Source organism: Pseudomassariella vexata (assembly GCF_002105095.1).
Source record: "Pseudomassariella vexata strain CBS 129021 chromosome Unknown BCR38scaffold_10, whole genome shotgun sequence".
NCBI lineage: Eukaryota > Fungi > Ascomycota > Sordariomycetes > Amphisphaeriales > Pseudomassariaceae > Pseudomassariella > Pseudomassariella vexata.
Genome location: NW_024467965.1, coordinates 1,748,212 through 1,768,990, shown reverse-complemented (window position 1 = coordinate 1,768,990; position 20,779 = coordinate 1,748,212). Strand labels below are relative to the sequence as shown.

Below are 20,779 nucleotides of genomic sequence, written 5' to 3'. Positions count from 1 at the left end.
CTGCCCATCGCACTGAACAGGAATGTTAGATGAAGACAGTCCCCTGTAACAGATTCGACTAGCATTGACCATGCCGGCACTGCGCCCGGCACGTCTCACATGATGAGACGTTAAATTTCAATCAATCAATCAATCCAAGTGGGGATCAGTGAAGGAGAGATGGATATATAAGGGACAGGACTCCCAGGCATTTCATAGATAGACAGTCTCTACTTCAGTGATCAATCTAAGCATCAATCTAACCCATTGGTGAGGCAAACTGCCTTGACGACTCTATTCCCAACTACCCTACTTGAATACTTCAGTTACCCAAAGCACTATACTCCATACGTCAGACCCCGATATTATTGCTTGAGGACTCCGCAGCAGGACTTACTTACTAGCACAAACCCTTACAGACTCTTTAGTGGTTTACGCAGCTAGACTATTAGAGGTTTCGTTACAGTCAAGCGGTAAGGTTCCAAACTGACTTATGGGTTACGTCGGAGAGTTAGACATGTGGGGCTAAACGACCCGCATTATCTTGGCTACCGGGGGGGAGCGTAGCTCGTCAAACTCCTCTGTTAGGAGTGACGTAGCGAGATAGCAATGTGGAGTGAGCCTCGGCTGTAGATCGGACCTCTACGGAATACCTCGACTAGAAAAATCGGACAATTGACCACAATCGCATATGAAATAATCATCGGCACATATCCAAGAGCTCATTTACCCAGAAAGGCAAGAAACCCACCGCAAAACACCATCCAAATCATCAGTCATGCCTGCTCTCGTCACTGTCGCGTACCCCCGCCCAGAGGCCAAGGACGGTAAACTGCCCAAGGACGTTTTCAAATTTGACCTTAAATACTACCTCGAGCAACACATGCCCCTCGTCCAGAAGCTGTGGGCTCCCCTGGGCCTGCAGTCCTGGGCTGTCACCCACAATACCGACGACGCGGAGACCTACGTTGTTCAAGCCGTCTTGATGTGGGATAGCCTCGAGGCTTTCGGAGCGGCAGCCGCCCCTGGCGAAATCGCCACCCAGGTCTTCGGCGATGTACCTAACTTTACCGACATCCAACCCAAGCTTCTCAAGGGCGATATCGTGGGCGGATGGCAGGCTTGATGCGCAAACGTTGGAGGGCTTTCGTCGAGAAGTGATGTGAGCACAGGGTGGAACTACAGGGAGGGAAAGAAATCATCTTGCCTATGTATGGGAACACGGGAATGGCGGCCCAGCTTTATCATGTTACTACCTAACAGTATCTACACAATTGGGAACCTCTTGCGAAAGAAGTCGGATCTAGGTCCATCTTCCAATTCATCTTCTAAGCGCTCATACATGTTACTCGATTTCTATATTATGTTTACCAATAACGTGAATGTACACCGAGCTGGCCATGACACCGAGCTGGCCACTTTGATGCGCCAACGCGACCGGCCAACTTAATGTTTGATTTTCTCAACAACCAATTATGGCAAAGTCATACAACGAAGCAGACTTAATGCTAGCCCTTCAAGCTCTCAAAAATGACCAAAAACTTAGTCTTGGACAAGCGGCAAAAACGTACCAAGTCCCCCGAAGCACCCTCCAAACGCGTAAAAACGGCGGCTCGCCCTCATACGGGCCGAGTGCGCTGAGCTTCGAGAGGCAAATAAGATGCTAAGCCGGCGCCAGAGGACTAAAAAAATGCAATTACGGGAAGGAGAATCACTTATTTTCCAAGAAGGACAGGACCTACGGGACTCTAGGGAGTTGGCGACGCAGATACAGCAAGAAGAGCGCCGAAATGGTGGTCGCGCAAAGCGTGTTGAAACGCGCCCGAGGCGCTGTGGTATTTGCAACGGGACTGGGCATAATGCGCGAACTTGTAAGATCGCATTGCCATCTTCTGGAGAGGAAGATTCAGAGTAGTTTCAATTGATTTACGGCGTTGTGGTTTTACTGTATTGCCTAAAATAACATAAATGCTCCATGCTAAACCCTTGCGCCGGTTGCGTCACACTTCTCCTTCCTCGACCGCCTAATAAGACTTCCTGTTCCCCCAACCACAAGAGCCCCCGGGATTGGTATTGGGCAAACGAGTATTCGCGCCATGACTTGGTTATTGAAGGTCCGCGAGTTCAATTCCTGGCGATGTTGTGGGAGAACCGTCGGCTGCGGTCAACCCCGACATCCTTCGCTCGTCGTTGACTTCCCGTGGCCCGTTGGACATCTCAGTCGACATTTGCTCCTCAGCCAGTCCGATTACTCTGTCCTCTGTACAAAGCGCAGCGCGTTACTTTTCTTCATCCCCGCCCAGATTTTCCACCGAATTGCCTAAAGCCGTCATTTATGCTCCAATATTTGCAATATCGAAGGCATCCAACCGTTTTGCAAACGTCAGCACATGGTAAATAAACCCAATCAAAACCAGCAGTCCTAAAATCTCCAACCCAAGAAGCGTCGAAATCACAATCCTGGCCGGTAATGGCACGCTAAGCTTGACCACCATTGTCCCATTGGAATGGTATGGATGCGAATCAGCATTTGATGGATGATGGTACTAACGTACCCCACAAGCAAGTTGGCCACTTTTTCTTGACACCGTATGAATAACTTCAATAACTTAACTAAACTAAAAAATAATAACTCAAACTAATCGGAATACTCTTCCTCGTACGTATCTTTATCATTCTCACAAGTACGAGCATTATGTCCGGGCTCTCCGCAGATCCTACAGCGCCGTCGGCGTGGTTCGGCCGGTCTCGTACGACGACGACTTACACGTATATTATCCTGTAGCTGCTGTTCAATATCCCGTTGAGACTGTAAGTCCTGAGCGTCTCGTAAACTAAGAGATCCTCCATCTTGTAGCTGTCGATTTTTAATTCTTCGACGACGGCTTAGCTCTTGATTGACCTTCCGAAGTGTAGTAACCTCATCCTCAACTAAAACTAACCGATGTATAACAGCCGTCGCACCACGTGAAAATTGGTCAATAGCCGTAAGTATTGTCGTCGGGGAGCTATTCTGATGCTGTACGATTCTGTTTTTAACGTATTCAGACTGGGATTGCGCCTCGGTTGGGTTATTTGGAGTCTTTGATTCCCAGATTAAGGGGGCGCCAGACGAGCTCCCAGGAGGTGTAGGCATATGTAGCTTAATATCCAGCTGTGAAATCACATATTCCGGGTCGTACGGAATAAGTCCTGTCCCCCTGAAATCTGCCTGGATATTCGACTTAGTTATAGTCGTACGATACGCCCTATAGAATGCCAAAAAGAAATCCTCCTTCGAGATATGGGTTATATACGCCCGTATTAGGTCTTCAATTTCTTTGCCGTAAGACCTTTTCAAAGCCCTAAAACAGCCTACATCGAGAGGCTGGAGCTTATGTGACGAATGAGCAGGCATACTAAGTGTAATAATAGTATGCTCTTTGCAATATAGCTCGAAGTCAGTCGAGTGGTGGCTCTCATGCCCGTCGAGGATAAGAAGACGATAAACACCCTTCGTACGATCCTTCGTATAGCGATCAAAGTGCTGAATCCAGTCTACGCCTCGCTCATTTGTTGTCCAACCGTTTTTGGTTACCGCGATTACCCAGTCGGACGGGAATGGGCTATTCTCGTACCAGGATAAGAGGTGGTTTTGACCCGCGACAATAATATACGGCGGGATAGCCCAGCCGGACTAATTAATACCCTGGATTACTGTAGCCCATTCTCGATTGCCTTGTTGGACTGTACGAGGCCTTCCGCGTCGTTCGGCACTTGTAACTACCATCTCGGATGATTAAGCCCATCGCGAACCCTGTCTCGTCGAAGTTATAGATATCCGCCTCTTGGATACCATATTTCGCAATTGTATTTCGTACGAGCGTAAACCACGCGCGATACGCGTCAGGATCTTCGCAATAGGCTCGTTGGTAGTCGATTCTTCGATTAAAACGCGTCCGAAGGTCTGGTTGTCGTCGTACGAAGTTCGAGGCCCAGTTGACGCCGACGCGTCCAGCGCCACGGTCACGGAGCAGTCGGTTAGCCATAGCTTCAACACCATGGAGCCGGGGAGGAAATGATCGCGAATCTAGGTCAAGTATATATTGTACGACCGCTAACTCTTCTGATTCCGTAAGCTTATGACTAGATTGTCGAGTATCGCGTTGAGATAGTAGTCCGCGTTTTCGGTTAGCTAGAGTTGTACGAGGGACATTGTAGAGTTAGGCAGCGCGTCGGATGCTTAATTCGGGTTTCGATTGAAGCGCCTGACACGCTAGAATCATGTCGCTTTCTTTCCAATTCGATCCCATCTTGGTATGTGTAAAGATGCTAATTAAAAGGTTGTTCGTACGGTGCCAAGAAAAAGTGGCCAACTTGCTTGTGGGGTACGTTAAGCAAGGCTACAGTATATATGGAAACTCACCTATCGGTTGGGGGACTATCTGTAGAGTATATCTTGTCGTTGAAGACAGTATTTAACACGGTGGCGCTAGGCCACGTCTCCAGTAGGGGGCCGGATTGGTAATGATTATGGTGATTCGGCAGCTCGAAGTAGCCTCTTGGCGTTGACGCCGAGCAGTTCACGGTAAAATTGGATTCGTCTGTTGAGCTGCCAGCCAAATTCGAGAGCGGGCTGGAGATATGCACGGAAATGTCGAGGAATATCTCGGCGATTCCTTGTGGCCATACGCGGCCGTATAGGGGAACATCGTCTTAGCGTATGTTCGCTCAGGAGGGTATTTTCAACTCCCTGGATCATACCAAAGGTACAGCTGGTCGGGGCATTGTAGAGAGCCATCTGAGTGGCCAGTCTCTGCGTGATGATATTGCCTGGAGCTCGTGAAATGAGAACGACGGCCGCATGATTGAGTATCGCCGAGATAATTGGTACCGTCACCACCGCGGAAAATGCGGTGAGAACTTGGATTGCTCGATACCAATTTTCGACAACCTAGTTGGTCAACCTGGTTGCTTTATGGTTGCCAAGGCTCAAATAGCTATTTTAACAGTGCTTGGGATCCCTAACAGCCGTAGGTTTGGGTAATTTGAAGGTGCTGAAGGCCCTGCCAGCCCTTTAGGACATCCTATAAGAATTGTTAGCTCGCAAATCTCTGCAAAACGTCTGGTACTTTGAGATTTAGCTATTATCCTAGTATTCCTCTCACACTTAAGCCGCTGCCCTTATACTGTAGAGGGTCTAACTGTTCCTAGAATGTAGACTCCGGTAGCATCGCTATCTTGCCAGGCCTCGGTTGATGCTACTCTGGTACTCCCGGAGGCTTAAAAGCACATTTTCCAGTGTTTCCGCGGCTTCACTTTCTCTGAACGCGGTAAGGCCGTCTTATCATGGGCGTGGGCCTATGGCTATAATATCCAGAAGGATATGAATGCGAGCGGTTATTTTCATCTGCTAGTAGAATGGTCACGTCACAGCGGCCAAGCCTTGATGCTGGTATCATGAGCATGTGCCAGACACTACGAATTTAGTACAAAGCCGGCTTCATAAGCCAGCTAGATACTCTGCTTGGGGCTCTGCCGGCTGAGAGAGCTATAGAAAATGACTGGCTGGATGAACCGGACGAGTCTATAGCTAACTCCGCCAGCATGTTCCCGGGGGACTGCGTCGGCGAGGTTAGCGATAGCTTCATATTTTGGCAGTATATTAAACCAAAAAGTCACCAATCTCACCTAACCTTACCAATATCACTGGTTGGTCAAAATCACCAGCGTTTTGCTTACTCATTTGATCACCAACCAACCAAGGGGGGGCTGGTGAGGTTGGTGAGGTTGGTCCGACCCTTGGCGGGCCATTACTGAGCGGCGCGCGCCAGCGTGTGTTTTTCGTATTATATCTACTTTGCTGCGTCGCATCAAATGCGATTCCTAACAACTCATTTGCACAGAGGCTTGGAAAAGCTCGCTAGACTCCCATTGCAACATATTTATTTTGCATGGGTTTGCATGCATGGTGCATTCCTTCGCGCGAGGCATAATTTGGTCTTCAGTGCTAATACCCAATGATGTCGTTGCATGTCGGTGGTAAATCTGGCGAGTTCAGTACAAGTTTTCGAAATCGATTTCTAGTGGCTTTCGGTGACTTTTACACCTTTTTTTCTTTTTCTCTTTTTCGTTTTTAGCTAAAGTCTTGTCATAATTAACAGACTGACGGCGTGGAGACGCGGGGGCATCGCCTCGCTGCTACAGCTAGACATCAAGGGGGCATTCGATACGGTCAATTACAGACGGCTGATTTCCATATTAGCCCGGAAAGGCTACCCGGAGTGGGTTCAGGAGTGGGTACGCAGCTTCGTGGAGGATAGAACGGTACGCCTCCGGTTCGATGGCAAGGAGTCAGAGCCAATCCCCCTACGAGCTGGCGTCCCCCAGGGGTCACCGCTATCCCCGATACTGTTTATATTATACATTTCAACGCTGTACGAGGAGCTAGCGGAGCAGCATCCACTACTTTTAGTAGTCGGGTTCGCGGACGACACGAACCTGCTAAGCGTCGGCACCGATCCAGACACGACCTGCCGCCGGTTGGAGAGCGCATGGGCTACGTGTCAGCGGTGGGCAGTGAGGCACGGGATGGAGTTCGCTCCTGACAAGAGTGAGCTAATGCACTTTACTAGGGCCCGAGAGCCCTTGCCGCAAAGTATTCGCCTTGGGGACGCCACAGTGTCGCCGGTAGTCTCAGCCAGGTTCCTAGGAGTCTGGTTCGACCGCAAACTGACGTGGCACGCCCATGTTGAGCGTGTTAAAACAAAAATGGCAACTCAAAAGCTAGCCCTGACAAAGCTAGTCAATATGTCGTGGGGCTGCGATCTTATACGGGCGAGGCTGTTATATACGGTGGTTATCCGTAGCGCGATCGCCTTCGGGGCGACTGCGTGGCATACTATAAGTGAGGAACCGGCAGGGCCAGCTAAGAGCCTGATGGGGATACAGAACGAGTGCCTCCGGGTAGTCTATGGCGCCCACAAAGCGACGCCGGTTCGCCACCTGGAAGCAGAAGCAGCAATCCCGCCACTAGACCTCTATCTTAGTGCCCGGGCTGCTAAGTTTGAAGAACGGCTACGACTTAGCGGGAAGAGAAATCTGCTTCGCAGCGCGAGCGCTAAAGCGTCACATATACTCCGGCAGGATAGGCCAGCGAAGAGGAAGCAGGCGTCGCAGCTACTCCGACCGGCAGGGTACACTATGGAGAAGGAGGCCCGGGGCTCCGAGTGGATGAGTGAGGAAAAGGAGGTCCCGGCTGCCCTCCTCGACCACTGGAGGAAGAGATGGCTCACCGGAGCAGAGAATCACGATCGCCAGCGACGCGCTATCGCTGAGGAACCGGAGGGCCCTTCGATGCAGATACCGAAAGGGGGCAAGTATTTCGGCCTGAACCGACTGGAGGCGTCTACGCTGTGCCAGATCAGGACGGAAAAAATAGGACTAGCAGCCTTCTTATTCAAGACAGGGGCTTTTGGCGTGTACTCGCCGCTATGCCGCTGTGGCGATGCCCCTGAGACGGCAGAGCACGTAATCCTCTTTTGCGGGCTGTTGGAAGGAGCGAGGGAACGATTACGGGCCGCCATCGCACCACGGCCACTATACTCTCGCAGAGACCTCGCAACGGCAACAGGAGAACCAGTAGTTAGTGGGACTATTGTAAGATGGCTGCTAGGGACGGGTCGGACAGCTTCAAGGCCCAGATAGCATCGATCTTCTCAGGGGGGACTTTGTTGGTAGGTTGAGAACCAACGTAGTATGGTAGTGAACGCAACGCAGTCGCCAATAGGGCGAACCGACGACGCAGCGTATGTATTTAGTCCAGCCATTAGGGCACGGTTTGACATACGGGAGTACTAGTAGAGGTACCGGGGACTTCGAGCCTACGGCGTATTTAATAATAAAAATTAACAGACTTCCAGGGGAACAATGACTGCGATGTGCGAGGAATGCCAAGCTACATAATAACAGGTATAGTCGAATTAGCTTTCTAATGAGGATGCGCTAGAATTACTGACACGGGCTCGTGACTTATCTGCGTGTAAAGGATACTCAGAATATTGCTGAGGTTGAATTTCATGTTTCATTGCTTAGGAAGCTGAGTGTTCATTAAAAGTGTACGATCTGCGCAGTCAATTCTCCGTATATATAACGGCCACCTACGTCGGCGGTAGAAACGTAGATTTAACTCAGTAGTAGATGGATTATATTTAAGTTCAAGCCGTTGACATGATAATGCCTAATTAAGGCCGACTTATACGAGTGACCTATCCACAACACACTACAACTATCTCTCTGTGTGCCCCAACACTTCTGCTTTCGGGGCCCATAATATCTTCCCTTGATAGGACTGACGTACGTTGGACTAAATCGGCACCGAGCCATTACCCTTATGCCAGCCCTGCTAGCTCGTGCCTCCAGGCTGTGATCCCGTCACTTTGACAGATAGACACGACCTAATATAGGAAGACAACATAACTACCTAAGTTAATAACAACGGTAATAATATGAATTATAATTGACATTTACTACCACCCAAGATTATTGAAGACCTACAGACCTCAATAATAGGTATGATAAGAATGAGCCCAAGGGAAACATCGGACTTATTGCAAGCTATAACAAAGCAAAGAATTGAACATGTCTCTAGTCTCCCCGAATCTAACAGAGTGAAGTACGCCCTAAAGACGTTATATACCGGAAATATGCCTCTTCGCTGCATACTTGAATCAGTTGCTGATACATCAGAAGTTTTGTTTCTCGAGTTCTAACAGTTGGCCGTGCGCCAAAGGTTTTGCGCGCAGGGTCCGTCCGTCCTGAATAACTGGCTGTAATAGCAGCAAACGGAAAAGACAAAAGAAGTAGATAATATATCGTCATAGAGGATCACGTCTTAGCCTAGGACCTATACATTATACTAATGTAGGGGAGAACGAACCTAAACGATAGCTCGTATGTACAACTTAGATACTAGAGGTCCTTTTTTGGGGGGGCAGGGGGGTGCTAAGTATATCCTTCCAGTGACGACCAGCCAGCGTAGGCGGCGCTACCTAGAGGAGAAACTCGGCGAGAAGGCTATGGCCAAGTCCCCGCCGCTCTCGCAGATCTACATTCACAAGACCTCAGCCGCCGAGACGCCGGGGCGCAGCTGGTTGTTTACGCAGCGATGTGCGGTAGATGCCCCTATCTGAACTCGATTCACCTTTAATGGAAGGCGAAGAGTCTGTCTCAGTCGATCAAGACCGGGTGCTCGACCCCCCTCATATTGACTTATATTTGAGGGTGTCCTTTGGGACTTGGACGTATTGACGGAGACTTCAACCGCGAGTGTTACCAACACCTGAAATCCACAAGCAACAACTGCTCTGGCCCAGCCGTCCCGGAGCTACTGCAAGTTATCGTGGATTGATTCTGGACCACAAAATAGCCCAGAGTTTTCTTGGTGAAGTTGTTATTTACTTCCCTACTCTAAGTCGCAGGCAGGGTCCTCAGCGGCTGAGGAGGTGGATGTCAAGACGAGCTGTTCGTGCCGTAGGGCGAAGGCGACACTGAAGAGCTGGATGAACAGGGGGTTGAGCCACAAGGCTCACCACACCGAATGGAAAGCTAGGTAGGCTCCCGTGGCTGTGAGTATCACCATGAGCGCAGATGTGCAGATATCTAGAAAGATTTACAGCCATGGTGTGTTCGAGTTTTCAGAGATGAAAGATAGATTGGAGTGTTTTTCTGCGGCTGTGGCTCTCGAGGTCATCAGATAGCTGATGGCAACGCGAACTCTAACTACTCGAGTATCCTTGGGATGATCCTTTTCTGTGCAATCCAACGACTGAAGGCCGCCGACGGGAGCATCATGCAGGAGCTCAGAAACAGTTCCACAACGGTTCGGTGTGGACCTTATTCTCCTCACAGCCGCCTTACGGTGCTTTCTTCCTGGGTTAATAAACTAATAGCCTTTGGTTGAATATTCCGACATCGTGTTCCTCACACCTAGGCTGCTGCCGTAGCTGATAAAGTCTACTTGGTCTCGGACTGGGATTATTTCTGGGCGACGCTAGGCACGGAAACCTGAATGGCACGGACGACAGTTCACGGTATGGGAGAACATGGAGATTGAGGGTTCATCGGCACTGCAGAGTGGCGGTTAACTTCCACTTTGGGAACAAACTAGCGATGGCACCGAAACTTAGTCTACTATGAGGCTGAGAGCTGTAACATCAAACGTGCCTATATTAACGACAACTTGAACTCTGAATGATGTGGTGCTCGATACATTGGTCTGTTCTATAGACTAGGGGAAGGGGAAAGGGAGTATGGGCATGTTAGATAGTAGTCATGCGGCGGGGACGATTGGAAAGAGTTAATGGGAGAAAACGCAAATGAACATCATCACGAACTGCAGAGTGTTGTCATCTGTGACGTGTCACGATATCACAATGACAAGAACGGCCGACATGCAGCAGAAATATCATGTTCAAACATTGAAAGGGGTAGAGTTTGAACGGGATATCAAGCACGACAAGCCACGGACTTGACCTGGCCCTTCCCACATGTGTAGAGGTTACGGGAGAAAAGCTAGGAGCTTTCAAAAGTCTAAGTGACAAGCCAGTATCAAGTTCCGGTTATCAGCTCGGTTAACTTCTTCGCTTCTTTCCGGTATGAGGTCACCATCCAAAGTGTTGCTTGCCAAAACGCCGCAGGGAGTAAGGTGATTGGGGCTTCGGCATCAAGGAGAGTTGGCCTCCAAACGAATCATTTACCTCGGATTCTCATCGGCCGAAACCTTATCATGCTTCAAGTCGTGTGGGTGTGCGTGTTCGTATTTGCGACCTTGACTTATTGGAATACAAAAAGAAAGCGCACACCCCAAAAGCTCGGAAATGATGTGATAGTGGGTTGACTTCTTATATCGAACATCCAAATCAGACATACATCAACGATAAAACCAGACACAATGTCCACCAACAACTACCTAGGGCAGAATCAACCTGGTGTAGCCAACCACTTGGCCAGGCGCACGGTGGAAAATTCAGTCCCGTACATTATTCCAGTGCTCGATGCTCTTCCAGCCAATTTCACTCTCCTGGACGTGGGTTGTGGCCCAGGCAGCATCACCATTGATATCGCTCGCCGTTATCCATCATCCACAGTGTTGGGTGTTGACAGCCCCGACGCCATTGAGACAGCACGCTCTAATGCGCAGGAAGCTGGTGTTCACAATGTGAAATTTGCAGTTGGAGACGCACTGGAACTAGGAAAGGCTGCCGAGAACCCAGGCTTTGAGGTTGTGAAGGGTGGTTGTGTAAGCATCGGAGACTCTTAGGTTCGATGGTAACAGGAACTGATCATTTATACAGGATGTTGTCCACACCCACCAGGTTCACATGCACGTCCAAGATGCCGCTAAGTTCATGCGTGAGCTTCGCGAAGCAGCGAAGCCGCACGGCGGCAAGGTCTGCTGTCGTGAGGTTGACCTTGGCATGGTGGCGTTCTGGCCCGAGATGCCTCCTATGATCAAGTTTAATTCAGTGATTCCAAAGATGATGCAAGCACGAAACCAGGACCCACATGTGGGGAGAAAGCTACTGTCGCATGCTCTTGCGGCTGGTTTCAAGCGAGAAAACATAGAAGTCAGTTTGGGACACTGGATCTATTCGACGCCTCCTGAACGGGAGTCGTGGGCGGCAATGTTCATCGAAAACTTGAGTAACCAGGCTTCGTTAGCTAATATCGAGGAAACACAAACGCAGTACAACATAGAGAAGATGGACATGTCTGAAGTGTTGGAATCATGGCAGAAGTGGGTAAAGGCAGAGGATGGTTGGTACGCAATGCCGTCGTCCCAGGTCGTGTGTGAGAGGAAGGATTGAGGAATATACATGAAGTCTGTGCTTCCAACATGATCAAAGCGTCGGTCATGCCATATAGTCAATGACGGGCTTAAGGTGCTAAAACTTGTCAGCCAAAAAGAAAACAAGCTTGTCGTGTCACCATTTGCCTCCATCCTACACAGGCACCGTAGTTGCAGCGAATTGTACTTCCACACATTGAATGATGTGTGGATACTACACTAGGAGCAGCTGGGACGATTGGTTAACTCTGGTAGGGAAATATACAATGTGTACGGTTTGATAGAATCTTTGATTCCATACGACAAAGAGACAAGCTTGCCATGAGCCGCACTTGTACCCCGTTTGATAAGCGAAGTGCTGTTGCACTATGTAGCACGGAGTAGGAGGAATCATCCTCCTTCACCAAGTAATCATAGCCATTCCGTAATGATTGACACAGCATTTCACAAATAACAGGACCGACAATGTAACCATCTATGCTTAATGATGAATGGCATATCTATAGACAGAAATGGTAGGCCCACGCTATCACAACCATAAAACTCTTTGACGCTCCTACCCCAAACATTATGAGTCTGCATTCATTTTGAGCCGTCCCTTCCCTGATATGCGGCTGAGCGCATCGCGACTTCCTTAATCCACGTTAAGGCTAGTAACATCTGGCTGAAGCACTTGAAGTAAACGCGCACCTAACTAACTACCTGATTCCTATTTCAGCGCCGCATCATCATTCTTCTCCTCTCATCATTTCCACCAAGGCTCAAGTTCGTCGGTCACTTCAAATAACAGTTATAAATAACCTAGGAAATATCACCTAAATTACAGGATTCCCATCGAGCCCGTCTCGTACCAGATTGATTCCATTCACCGTCGGCATCAACGCTCTGAATTTGTACGCCTGTGGCACACTCATCCGAGAAAAGTAGACCAAGTGCGTCTCCTAAGGAATCGAATCTTTTCATCCGCCGTCTCTGCAGCAGTTTTCCCCAGGAATCCTCGTCTAAGATCTCCGACCAACCCACTCTCCTAAGCAGTCGGATCATTCCACCCACGGCCTCTTCCGAGACTCCGCATTCGTACTTCCCATCGCACCCTTCTCAGAAATACAGACCAGACTTGGGTTCCAAGCAAAGTTCCTCCTTTCATCTAAGCTTTGTCTTCAACTCCAATCGGCACCCTTTCCACATGCAGTCGTCCAAGAACAGCGGCTCTCTAATTCAATCGAGCAGCAGCTCTCCATCCCCATCGACATCCCTGAATGGCACTATGCAAGGGAGCTCAAGCCAACAGGGCTCCGTGGAGGAGTGCATTGATAGACTCCAAGCGTCCAAGCTGGAGGCCCCGTCTAGTCACTCGGTCAAATACTTGACGAGGTTACCGGTTCACTCGCCAGTAAATCGTCGACTAGTCTCAGTTCGAGCGATTGCGGATAAAATGCCGAGTCGGACTAGGAACACCGAGTTTGCGGTAGTTGATGGATGGCGCGTCGCTGTCAGGAAGAAAGAGTTTAACGTCGGCGACCTGGTCGTTTACTGTGAAATAGACTCCTTCCTTCCCCAAGCGAACCCAGCATTCTGGGAATACTGCTACTCGGGCAACCTTTATGAGCTAGATGGAGAGCTAGGATATGCGGTGAAGACAAAGGTTTTCGATTATCACATTTCACAAGGTCTTGTCTTCCCTCTCAATACTTTCAGTGTTGTCGTCAACGTCAAGCAAAAGCTCGAGAAAGAATATCCCCCGACTGAAGCTGTCAAGAGGCTTATGGAGGTTGACTTCGCTCCTATGCTCGGTGTGAGGAAGTGTGAGGACGAGTTCCACCATCCTGCTGCCAGCTACGGTCACTCACCCATGTTCTTCCCACAGCCTGGCTGCGAGCGTGCCCAGAACATAGTGAATCTCTTTGAACTCTATGGCAAGACAGAATTCCAAATCACCGAGAAGATAGACGCCGTTCCCATGACGGTCTACTACGTTGATGAAGATTCCGAGTGGCATGCTGAGTTGAAACGAGTCGCTGGCCAAGAACACCCCAACCGCCCGAATTTTGGCGTATGTGGTAGAACTGAAGACTATATCGAGGACAACAACTCCATCTTTTGGCGCGTGGCCAGGGAGGAAAGAATAATTGAGAAGCTGGTTAGGCACCAGCGAAGAAACGTAGCCGTCCAGGGTGAGCTTTGCGGTTCAAGCATCATAAGGAACAGCATGGGCTTTGATGAGGGCACCCACCGCTTCTACGTGTTTAGGATTTTTGATATCGGAAAGCAAAAATGGTACCCTGTCGGCCAGTGCAGGAATGTTTGCATCGGCAACGGACTCATGCACGCTCCTATCTTGGACCGCCTTCTCCTGGAACACTTTGCCAGAGACATGGAGGATCTCATTGTGCGAGCTGAAGGAAGGGGGGTCAATGGAAGGCGGCGTGAGGGGATCGTTTTCACGACCAAAGACAATTCGTTCAGCTTCAAGGTCATTGCCAACAACTGGCTGCTGAAATGGGGCCAGGAGAAGGTGTACCAATGGTAGCACCAGGGGTACGAATCAGCATGCTATTACAGGACATTGCCAGGGAATCGCAGGTTGTTGCCAGGGCTAGAACATGGTGCTTGGAGAAGATGAAAGCCCAAGATGATGAATGGCTATGATCGCTGCTGCATGTGCTCTTTCGCTTGGTTGACTGTGGAGTTTGGATCACAATACACACTATGATGCATTCCTCGTTCCTCACGTCTTTAGGTTAACAGTTGAGTTGACCCCCCTAGCATTCTCAACACAGACCCGTATTCCTTTGTAGATAGCTTTAATCAGACCGCATAAATTTTCTCCAAGAAACCTTTGATGTATCCCGCCATCTCCTCCTCGTTCGTCTCCAGTGCAAAGTGTCCAGCATCCAAGAAATGCAACTCCAGAGTATCCACATCCCTCGCAAACGCCTCCGCCCCCGGAGGGACGAAGATCCAATCATTCTTCCCCCAAACCGCCAACACAGGAACCCCCGAATTGCGGAAGTACTCCTGGAACTTAGGGTACAAGTCCACATTCGTGCGATAGTCATAGAACAGATCCAACTGGATTTCCGCATTCCCCGGCCTCTCCATTAGCGCCTGATCCAACGTGTACGCCTCGGGCTGGATCTCCCCCAGACGCAGCGAGCCGCGCAAGTACTGCGCCTTAGTTAGATCAGGGGTCACCATAACCCGAATTGCATTGCGGTCTTCTTGGCTTCCACTCTTCCAGTACTTCATGATCCCCGCCCAAGCCTCCTCCCCAAACCCCTCAACATAGGCATTCCCGTTCTGGGTAATGATCGCAGTAACAGCACTAGGGCGGTTCAGTGCCAGGCGCAGACCAACGGGCGCGCCGTAGTCGAAGATGTAAATTGCGAAGTGCTTCAGGTTCAGGGCATCGACGAAGGCCTCGATCGTCCGGGCGAGGTTGGCGAATGTGTATTGATAGTTGCGCGGGCTGGGGACTTCGGTGAAGCCGAAGCCGGGTAGGTCGGGGGCGATGACGTAGTGGGATTGAGAGAGGAGCGGGAGAAGGTTGCGGAACATGTGGGAGGAAGAGGGGAAGCCGTGGAGGAGGAGCAGTATGGGGGAGGTGGGGGAGCCGGCATGGCGGTAGAAGATGTTTACGCCGTCGGTTTTGACGGTGGAGATAGAAAAGGGGAGAGGCATTGGTGATCCTGTCTGGGTTGGTCAACTCGATTTGGGTTGTGATGTTCGTTGTTGTGATGGGAACTGAGCTGCCTTGTGCCTTGGTTTAAATCATCCCCAGGTGGGCTCGATCCTGCCTTATATGCAAGCTCTCTTTTAGAAAGCGCGTCCATTCCATGATAGGGCGTGTCATGTACGGGGCGCCTCTAACTTTTCACATCTTACTATAAGTTCAGTTCAGTTCCGAATTGCTCAGATGGTACTGTTCAAGTGGAGTTGCCGCGCCCTTCCGTTGACTTCGGCCAATATAACCCACCTGAAGACCCACAGATGTTTGTCAGCACTAGGATGACTTGGCTGTGAGTGCTCAGTCGGCAGGTTCTCCCCTACCCGCAGATCAAACCCCGAATAGATGAATTGCTTCATTTCATTGTAGTCACCTTCCAGATCCGGATTTGCAGACTTACACTGCTGTCACAGCCGATCGGCATTTCAAGAATTGCAAGAGGCAAGATTCTTCGGTATTGGATGAATCAACAACCAAAGCATGCAAACACCTCCGAGTCCAGTGCAAAAACACGGCGACCTCAACCTAATTCCCTTCTCTAGGGTTGGCTTTTGGCCAGTCCCTAATAATACCGGCTGCAAACGCCGTGTTTCTTTGGACATGCTATACCTATCATACCAGGAGTCTTATAACACGATTGTTCGAGCCCGTCTCATTCATCATCCCTCCCTAAATACGCAAACTTAACAAAATTGTCCCCCACCCGCTACGTATACGGCCTCAGTAACAAAACTGCAATCCGCGCTCAGCAAAAAGGCATTCACTTAGGCAACCTCAATGGTATGAGCCATCCAATCCAGGGACTTCCCGACTCCAAAATCTTCCTATTCGCTTCCAGGAACGGCGGGGAGACATTCTGCACTATAGCGTGTCTATGATGCCCGCGGCGCAGATTATGACATCATATGAATCGTTGACACACTGCCCTGACTCAATTCGCTACCATTTATTGAACGAAACTTGTGCAATCAAGCAGACAAAATCCAAAATCCTATATTACAAATATGTGTGCAACTATTTAATCATCTAGCCCACCTACACTAAACCTTGGTCCACCACATGTCGACAATGTCTTCACCAAAGGACGCTCGCTTAGAAGCTCGCCAAACCCTTTTCAAGGAAGGCATCGAAATCCGCCGCCAAGTAACCGGCGCCGACCATGTCGAGCGCTCATGGGCCAATGTCTCTGATTTCTCCCGCCCGATGCAAGAGCTCGCCACAGAAGCAGGCTGGGGTTTGATCTGGGGCCGGCCTGGCCTTGACCGCCACACGCGCTCGCTACTGAACCTGGCTATGTTGCTTGCGCTGGGAAAGAGCACTGAGTTGGGGGTACATGTCAAAGGGGCGTTGAATAACGGCTGCTCGGAGATAGAGATCCAGGAGACGCTATTGCAGGCGTCGATCTATGCTGGGCTGCCAGCTGGGCTGGAAGGCTTTCGGGTCGCACAGAGGGTGCTAGACGAGGTAAAGGAGGAAAGAAGCAAGAAAGGGGATAAATGAATATTTCAAATTCGGTGTCTGTAGTTGGTACGGCCTGATTTCCATTCGCTTCGAGGTGATTTCGCTCGAGTGAGGATTTGTCTCTGAATTACACTGTCTTACTAGCCGACCTAAATACAACCAACTCCATAAGCCGTCACCGTGACACCAGCTCCGGTCGTATTAGGCCATTTTGTACGTTTACTCATGACACACTGGAGTCCCTGAACAATTTTATGCCAACCCGATAACATCTGAAACCTTTCCTCAACCGCTTGTTTCGTCTTATCGTGTCGTACTGTAACGCAACTGAAGCTGCACCTCAAGACTCTCCCAGTCCGTCGAAGAGCCTCACCAAGGCAACTGCCGATCCCGCAGCGGATCCACCTACAATTACCATCTGTCCGCCCCCGTAGATACCCTGCTTAACGCATCGCCAACCAGCCCAGCCCGAGAAGGCACAGTTCTTCACATATCCAAAGACGAACAGGGCGAAAGCCATCACGCCAACTGATATCCATAGCGCGAGGAAGATCTGATCTGGGCCATCTTGCCCGACAAAGAAATAGGGGACCAGGGGAATAATACCACCTAACATGTATCCGAGCGCAATTGTGAAAGCCGACTGCAGTGCTCGAGAAGAAGCTGGCTCCGGCGTGCCGTGATGAAACTCCATAATAAACTCAACAAACTTGGGGGACGCCGATAGCTGATTGACAAGAGCATCGAGAGTGCCTGGAGTAATATCATAGGATGCGAAGATGGCCTTGACGTCCGCAACTGCCATCTCTGGCTCAGTGGCAATGCGGAGGTTCTCTCTTCTCTTGGTCTCATTCCATGATTGGCTATGTCGCGAGGAGGGTCAGTAAGAGGTATACAATGCATCAACTCCAAACCCAGTGGGACTTACGCTTCACTACGTGCACCGAGATACCCGCCAAGTCCCATCGAGATAGCCCCCGCGATCAACTCCGCCAATCCACCAAAAATAACGGTTCGCGCAGTAATGCCACTGACGGAAGACAAGCCAGCAGTGAGCGCAAAGGGGACAGTGAGGCCATCCGAGAGTCCGATGATGGCGTCAGAGACCATCCGAGCTTGTATACCGACATTGGAACGCTTCTTCTCATCATGGCCGATGATCTGACGGAGAAAGAATTTAATACTTGCCCAGTACCCACGGCTAGTTGCGTGGTTGCCGTGTTCGCAGGATTTCAATATCTTGTTCGAAATCTGGCTCTCGAGATTGTGGGGAAGGAGGGGTTCGGTTTCGGTACGAGGAGATGCGGCCATCCTGTTTAATGATTTCGCTCATCCACTGTGGAAAGGGAGATGAAGTGTAAACTGTTTTGTTGAGTGGGTAGATGTTGCAGCCGCGTGGCAATCCGAATGAGCAGATGACACCGGCCAATTCACTATTATCTAATGAAGCTCGCGGGGAGGAGAGAGTGAGTTGTTTTGCCCAGGTAGTCTTGAAGCCGGGCGGATGCTCGAGCCTCAAAGTCTTCCGGTACTTAAGTGTGCTGGTGTGGATATGATGTGTGCCTCCAAGTTACGGTCTGGAGCTTGCCTGTTTCGATTTGCCCAGGTGTGTTGATTTGAATGCTGCGTATTTGCGTACAGCACTAGGTGGTGCTCGCCTTATGAAGTCGAAGGGTTCTTCGAACGTCAACTCGGATGCATATGGGAGTAACTGTAGAATCCACTGGGTGGCACTCGCTTGACAAGGCAACGCTGTGGGTCTGAGATGAGTGAGACTCACTAGGTCTACAGAACATGGCAGCATTTCCGCTCTTTGTACTTGTGGATCATGGGACTATCGTAGCCTGATATGGAAAATGAGAAGTGGCATTGTCCGCATGAGATTTGTATAAGTGCCAACGAATCAGGATTGTCACGTTGAGGGGCAGAATAAGCAGCTTCCGATTGGCCATGGGACCCAGCAACTAGTCTTCGATCCACTGTGACGCCGATTTAGATTTAAGTTCAGTTCAGCTCTCATCTTTCCATGTTTAGGGGTATCTGTGTAATGCAGGACTCCTGCGGTAGCATGACATATAACTTAATATTGATTGGTTGTCGGCAATAGAATTACGGTCCTTAATCCACTCTCCGGTGCTTGGCTCGGACATCGGGCCTAACGGAGTCGGCAGTTCGGACGGCCGCTCTTCACTGTTTGGTGCCAGTCGCTCATTGTTTCTACCCCCATCTCGGTGAACACAAATTACGCCGAGCTTGTCCGAAGCCATGCTGTTTTGGTAAGGCCCCTTTGGTATAAACTTGGTACTTGAACTACTTCTGCTCCTTTACAACATAAATAGAGAAGAGGTCGAAAGCCGTCGAGTTGCGTGACACGTGGAAATTTGATGGCCTCAGGTGCCAGGTGCGTTTGGAGCAGGCCCTCTTATGTATTTAATGGGGTCCCCCCATGGGACATTGGTCCTTGCGCAAACCGACCAACATTATACCCAGACTGCCAGTGTTTAAATTCGCCTGAAGTGAACTTCAATGGAAACGTACTCGTATTGATCCCCGAAATTGTCCAAAACGATAACGGTGTATATAGTGGTGGCTTATCCGGACACCATTCGGAAAGGCTTCACAGACATCAAAGCAGTAAAATCAAAAAGACTAACGTACCCCACAAGCAAGTTGGCCACTTTTTCTTGGCACCGTACGAACAACCTTTTAATTAGCATCTTTACACATACCAAGATGGGATCGAATTGGAAAGAAAGCGACATGATTCTAGCGTGTCAGGCGCTTCAATCGAAACCCGAATTAAGCATCCGACGCGCTGCCCAACTCTACAATGTCCCTCGTATAACTCTAGCTAACCGAAAACGCGGACTACTATCTCGATGCGATACTCGACAATCTAGTCAAGAAATTGAAGACCTAATACGGGCGCATATAACTCATATCTCGAAGGAGGATTTCTTTTCGGCATTCTATAGGGCGTATCGTACGACTATAAGTAAGTCGAATATCCAGGCAGGTTTCAGGGGGACAGGACTTATTCTGTACGACCCGGAATATGTGATTTCACAGCTGGATATTAAGCTACATACGCCTACACCTCCTGTGAGCTCGTCTGGCGCCCCCTTAATCTGGGAATCAAAGACTCCAAATAACCCAACCGAGGCGCAATCCCAGTCTGAATACGTTAAAAACAGAATCGTACAGCATCAGAATAGCTCCCCGACGACAATACTTACGGCTATTGACCAATTTTCACGTGGTGCGACGGCTGTTATACATCGGTTAGTTTTAGTTGAGGATGAGGTTACTACACTTCGGAAGGCCAATCAAGAGCTAAGCCGTCGTCGAAGGACTAAAAATCGACAGCTACAATATGGAGGATCTCTTAGTTTACGAGACGCTCAGGACTTACAGTCTCAACGGGATATTGAACAACAGCTACAGGATGATATACGTGTAAATCGTCGTCGTACGAGACCGGCCGAACCACGCCGACAGCGCTGTAGGATCTGCGGAGAGCCCGGACACAATGCTCGTACTTGTGAGAATGATAAAGATACGTACGAGGAAGAGGATTCCGATTAGTTTGACTTATTATTTCTTAGTGCCCGGCTGCCCTCCTCAGCCACTGGAGGAAGAGATGGCTCACCGGAGCAGAGCATCACGATTGCCAGCGACGCGCTATCGCTGAGGAACCGGAGGGCCCTTCGATGCAGAAACCGAAAGGGGGCAAGTATTTCGGCCTGAACCGACTGGAGGCGTCTACGCTGTGCCAGATCAGGACG

General features: G+C 49.8%; 6 protein-coding genes across 6 annotated transcripts; 4 read left to right on the top strand and 2 right to left on the bottom strand.

The window, feature by feature from the left end:
* The first annotated feature begins 595 nt into the window (after positions 1-595).
* On the top strand, positions 596-1,390 carry BCR38DRAFT_440877 (uncharacterized protein). Its single transcript, XM_040860734.1, has one exon. The coding sequence runs from the start codon at positions 758-760 to the stop codon at positions 1,103-1,105; it is 348 nt and encodes a 115-aa protein (XP_040713764.1). The 5' UTR covers positions 596-757; the 3' UTR covers positions 1,106-1,390.
* A 9,519-nt stretch (positions 1,391-10,909) lies between these two features.
* BCR38DRAFT_348311 (methyltransferase domain-containing protein) lies at positions 10,910-11,825 on the top strand (the record flags this gene model as incomplete). Its single annotated transcript, XM_040856410.1, has 2 exons — positions 10,910-11,257; positions 11,313-11,825. The coding sequence occupies 2 exons, from the start codon at positions 10,910-10,912 to the stop codon at positions 11,823-11,825; spliced, it is 861 nt and encodes a 286-aa protein (XP_040713763.1).
* Positions 11,826-13,241: 1,416 nt separating this feature from the next.
* BCR38DRAFT_459486 (RNA ligase, DRB0094 family) lies at positions 13,242-14,336 on the top strand (the record flags this gene model as incomplete). The annotated part of the gene is made up of 1 exon (XM_040862292.1): positions 13,242-14,336. One exon carries the CDS (start codon positions 13,242-13,244, stop codon positions 14,334-14,336), a length of 1,095 nt encoding a protein of 364 aa, XP_040713762.1.
* A 197-nt stretch (positions 14,337-14,533) lies between these two features.
* On the bottom strand, positions 14,534-15,713 carry BCR38DRAFT_396748 (Alpha/Beta hydrolase protein). The gene has a single exon (XM_040857655.1). It carries the CDS (start codon positions 15,485-15,487, stop codon positions 14,615-14,617), a length of 873 nt encoding a protein of 290 aa, XP_040713761.1. The 5' UTR covers positions 15,488-15,713; the 3' UTR covers positions 14,534-14,614.
* Positions 15,714-16,601: 888 nt separating this feature from the next.
* Positions 16,602-17,033, top strand: BCR38DRAFT_487423 (4-carboxymuconolactone decarboxylase; the record flags this gene model as incomplete). The annotated part of the gene is made up of 1 exon (XM_040864156.1): positions 16,602-17,033. One exon carries the CDS (start codon positions 16,602-16,604, stop codon positions 17,031-17,033), a length of 432 nt encoding a protein of 143 aa, XP_040713760.1.
* Positions 17,034-17,334: 301 nt separating this feature from the next.
* On the bottom strand, positions 17,335-18,305 carry BCR38DRAFT_347642 (vacuolar iron transporter Ccc1; the record flags this gene model as incomplete). The annotated part of the gene is made up of 2 exons (XM_040856361.1): positions 17,335-17,857; positions 17,923-18,305. 2 exons carry the CDS (start codon positions 18,303-18,305, stop codon positions 17,335-17,337), a joined length of 906 nt encoding a protein of 301 aa, XP_040713759.1.
* Positions 18,306-20,779: the final 2,474 nt, after the last annotated feature.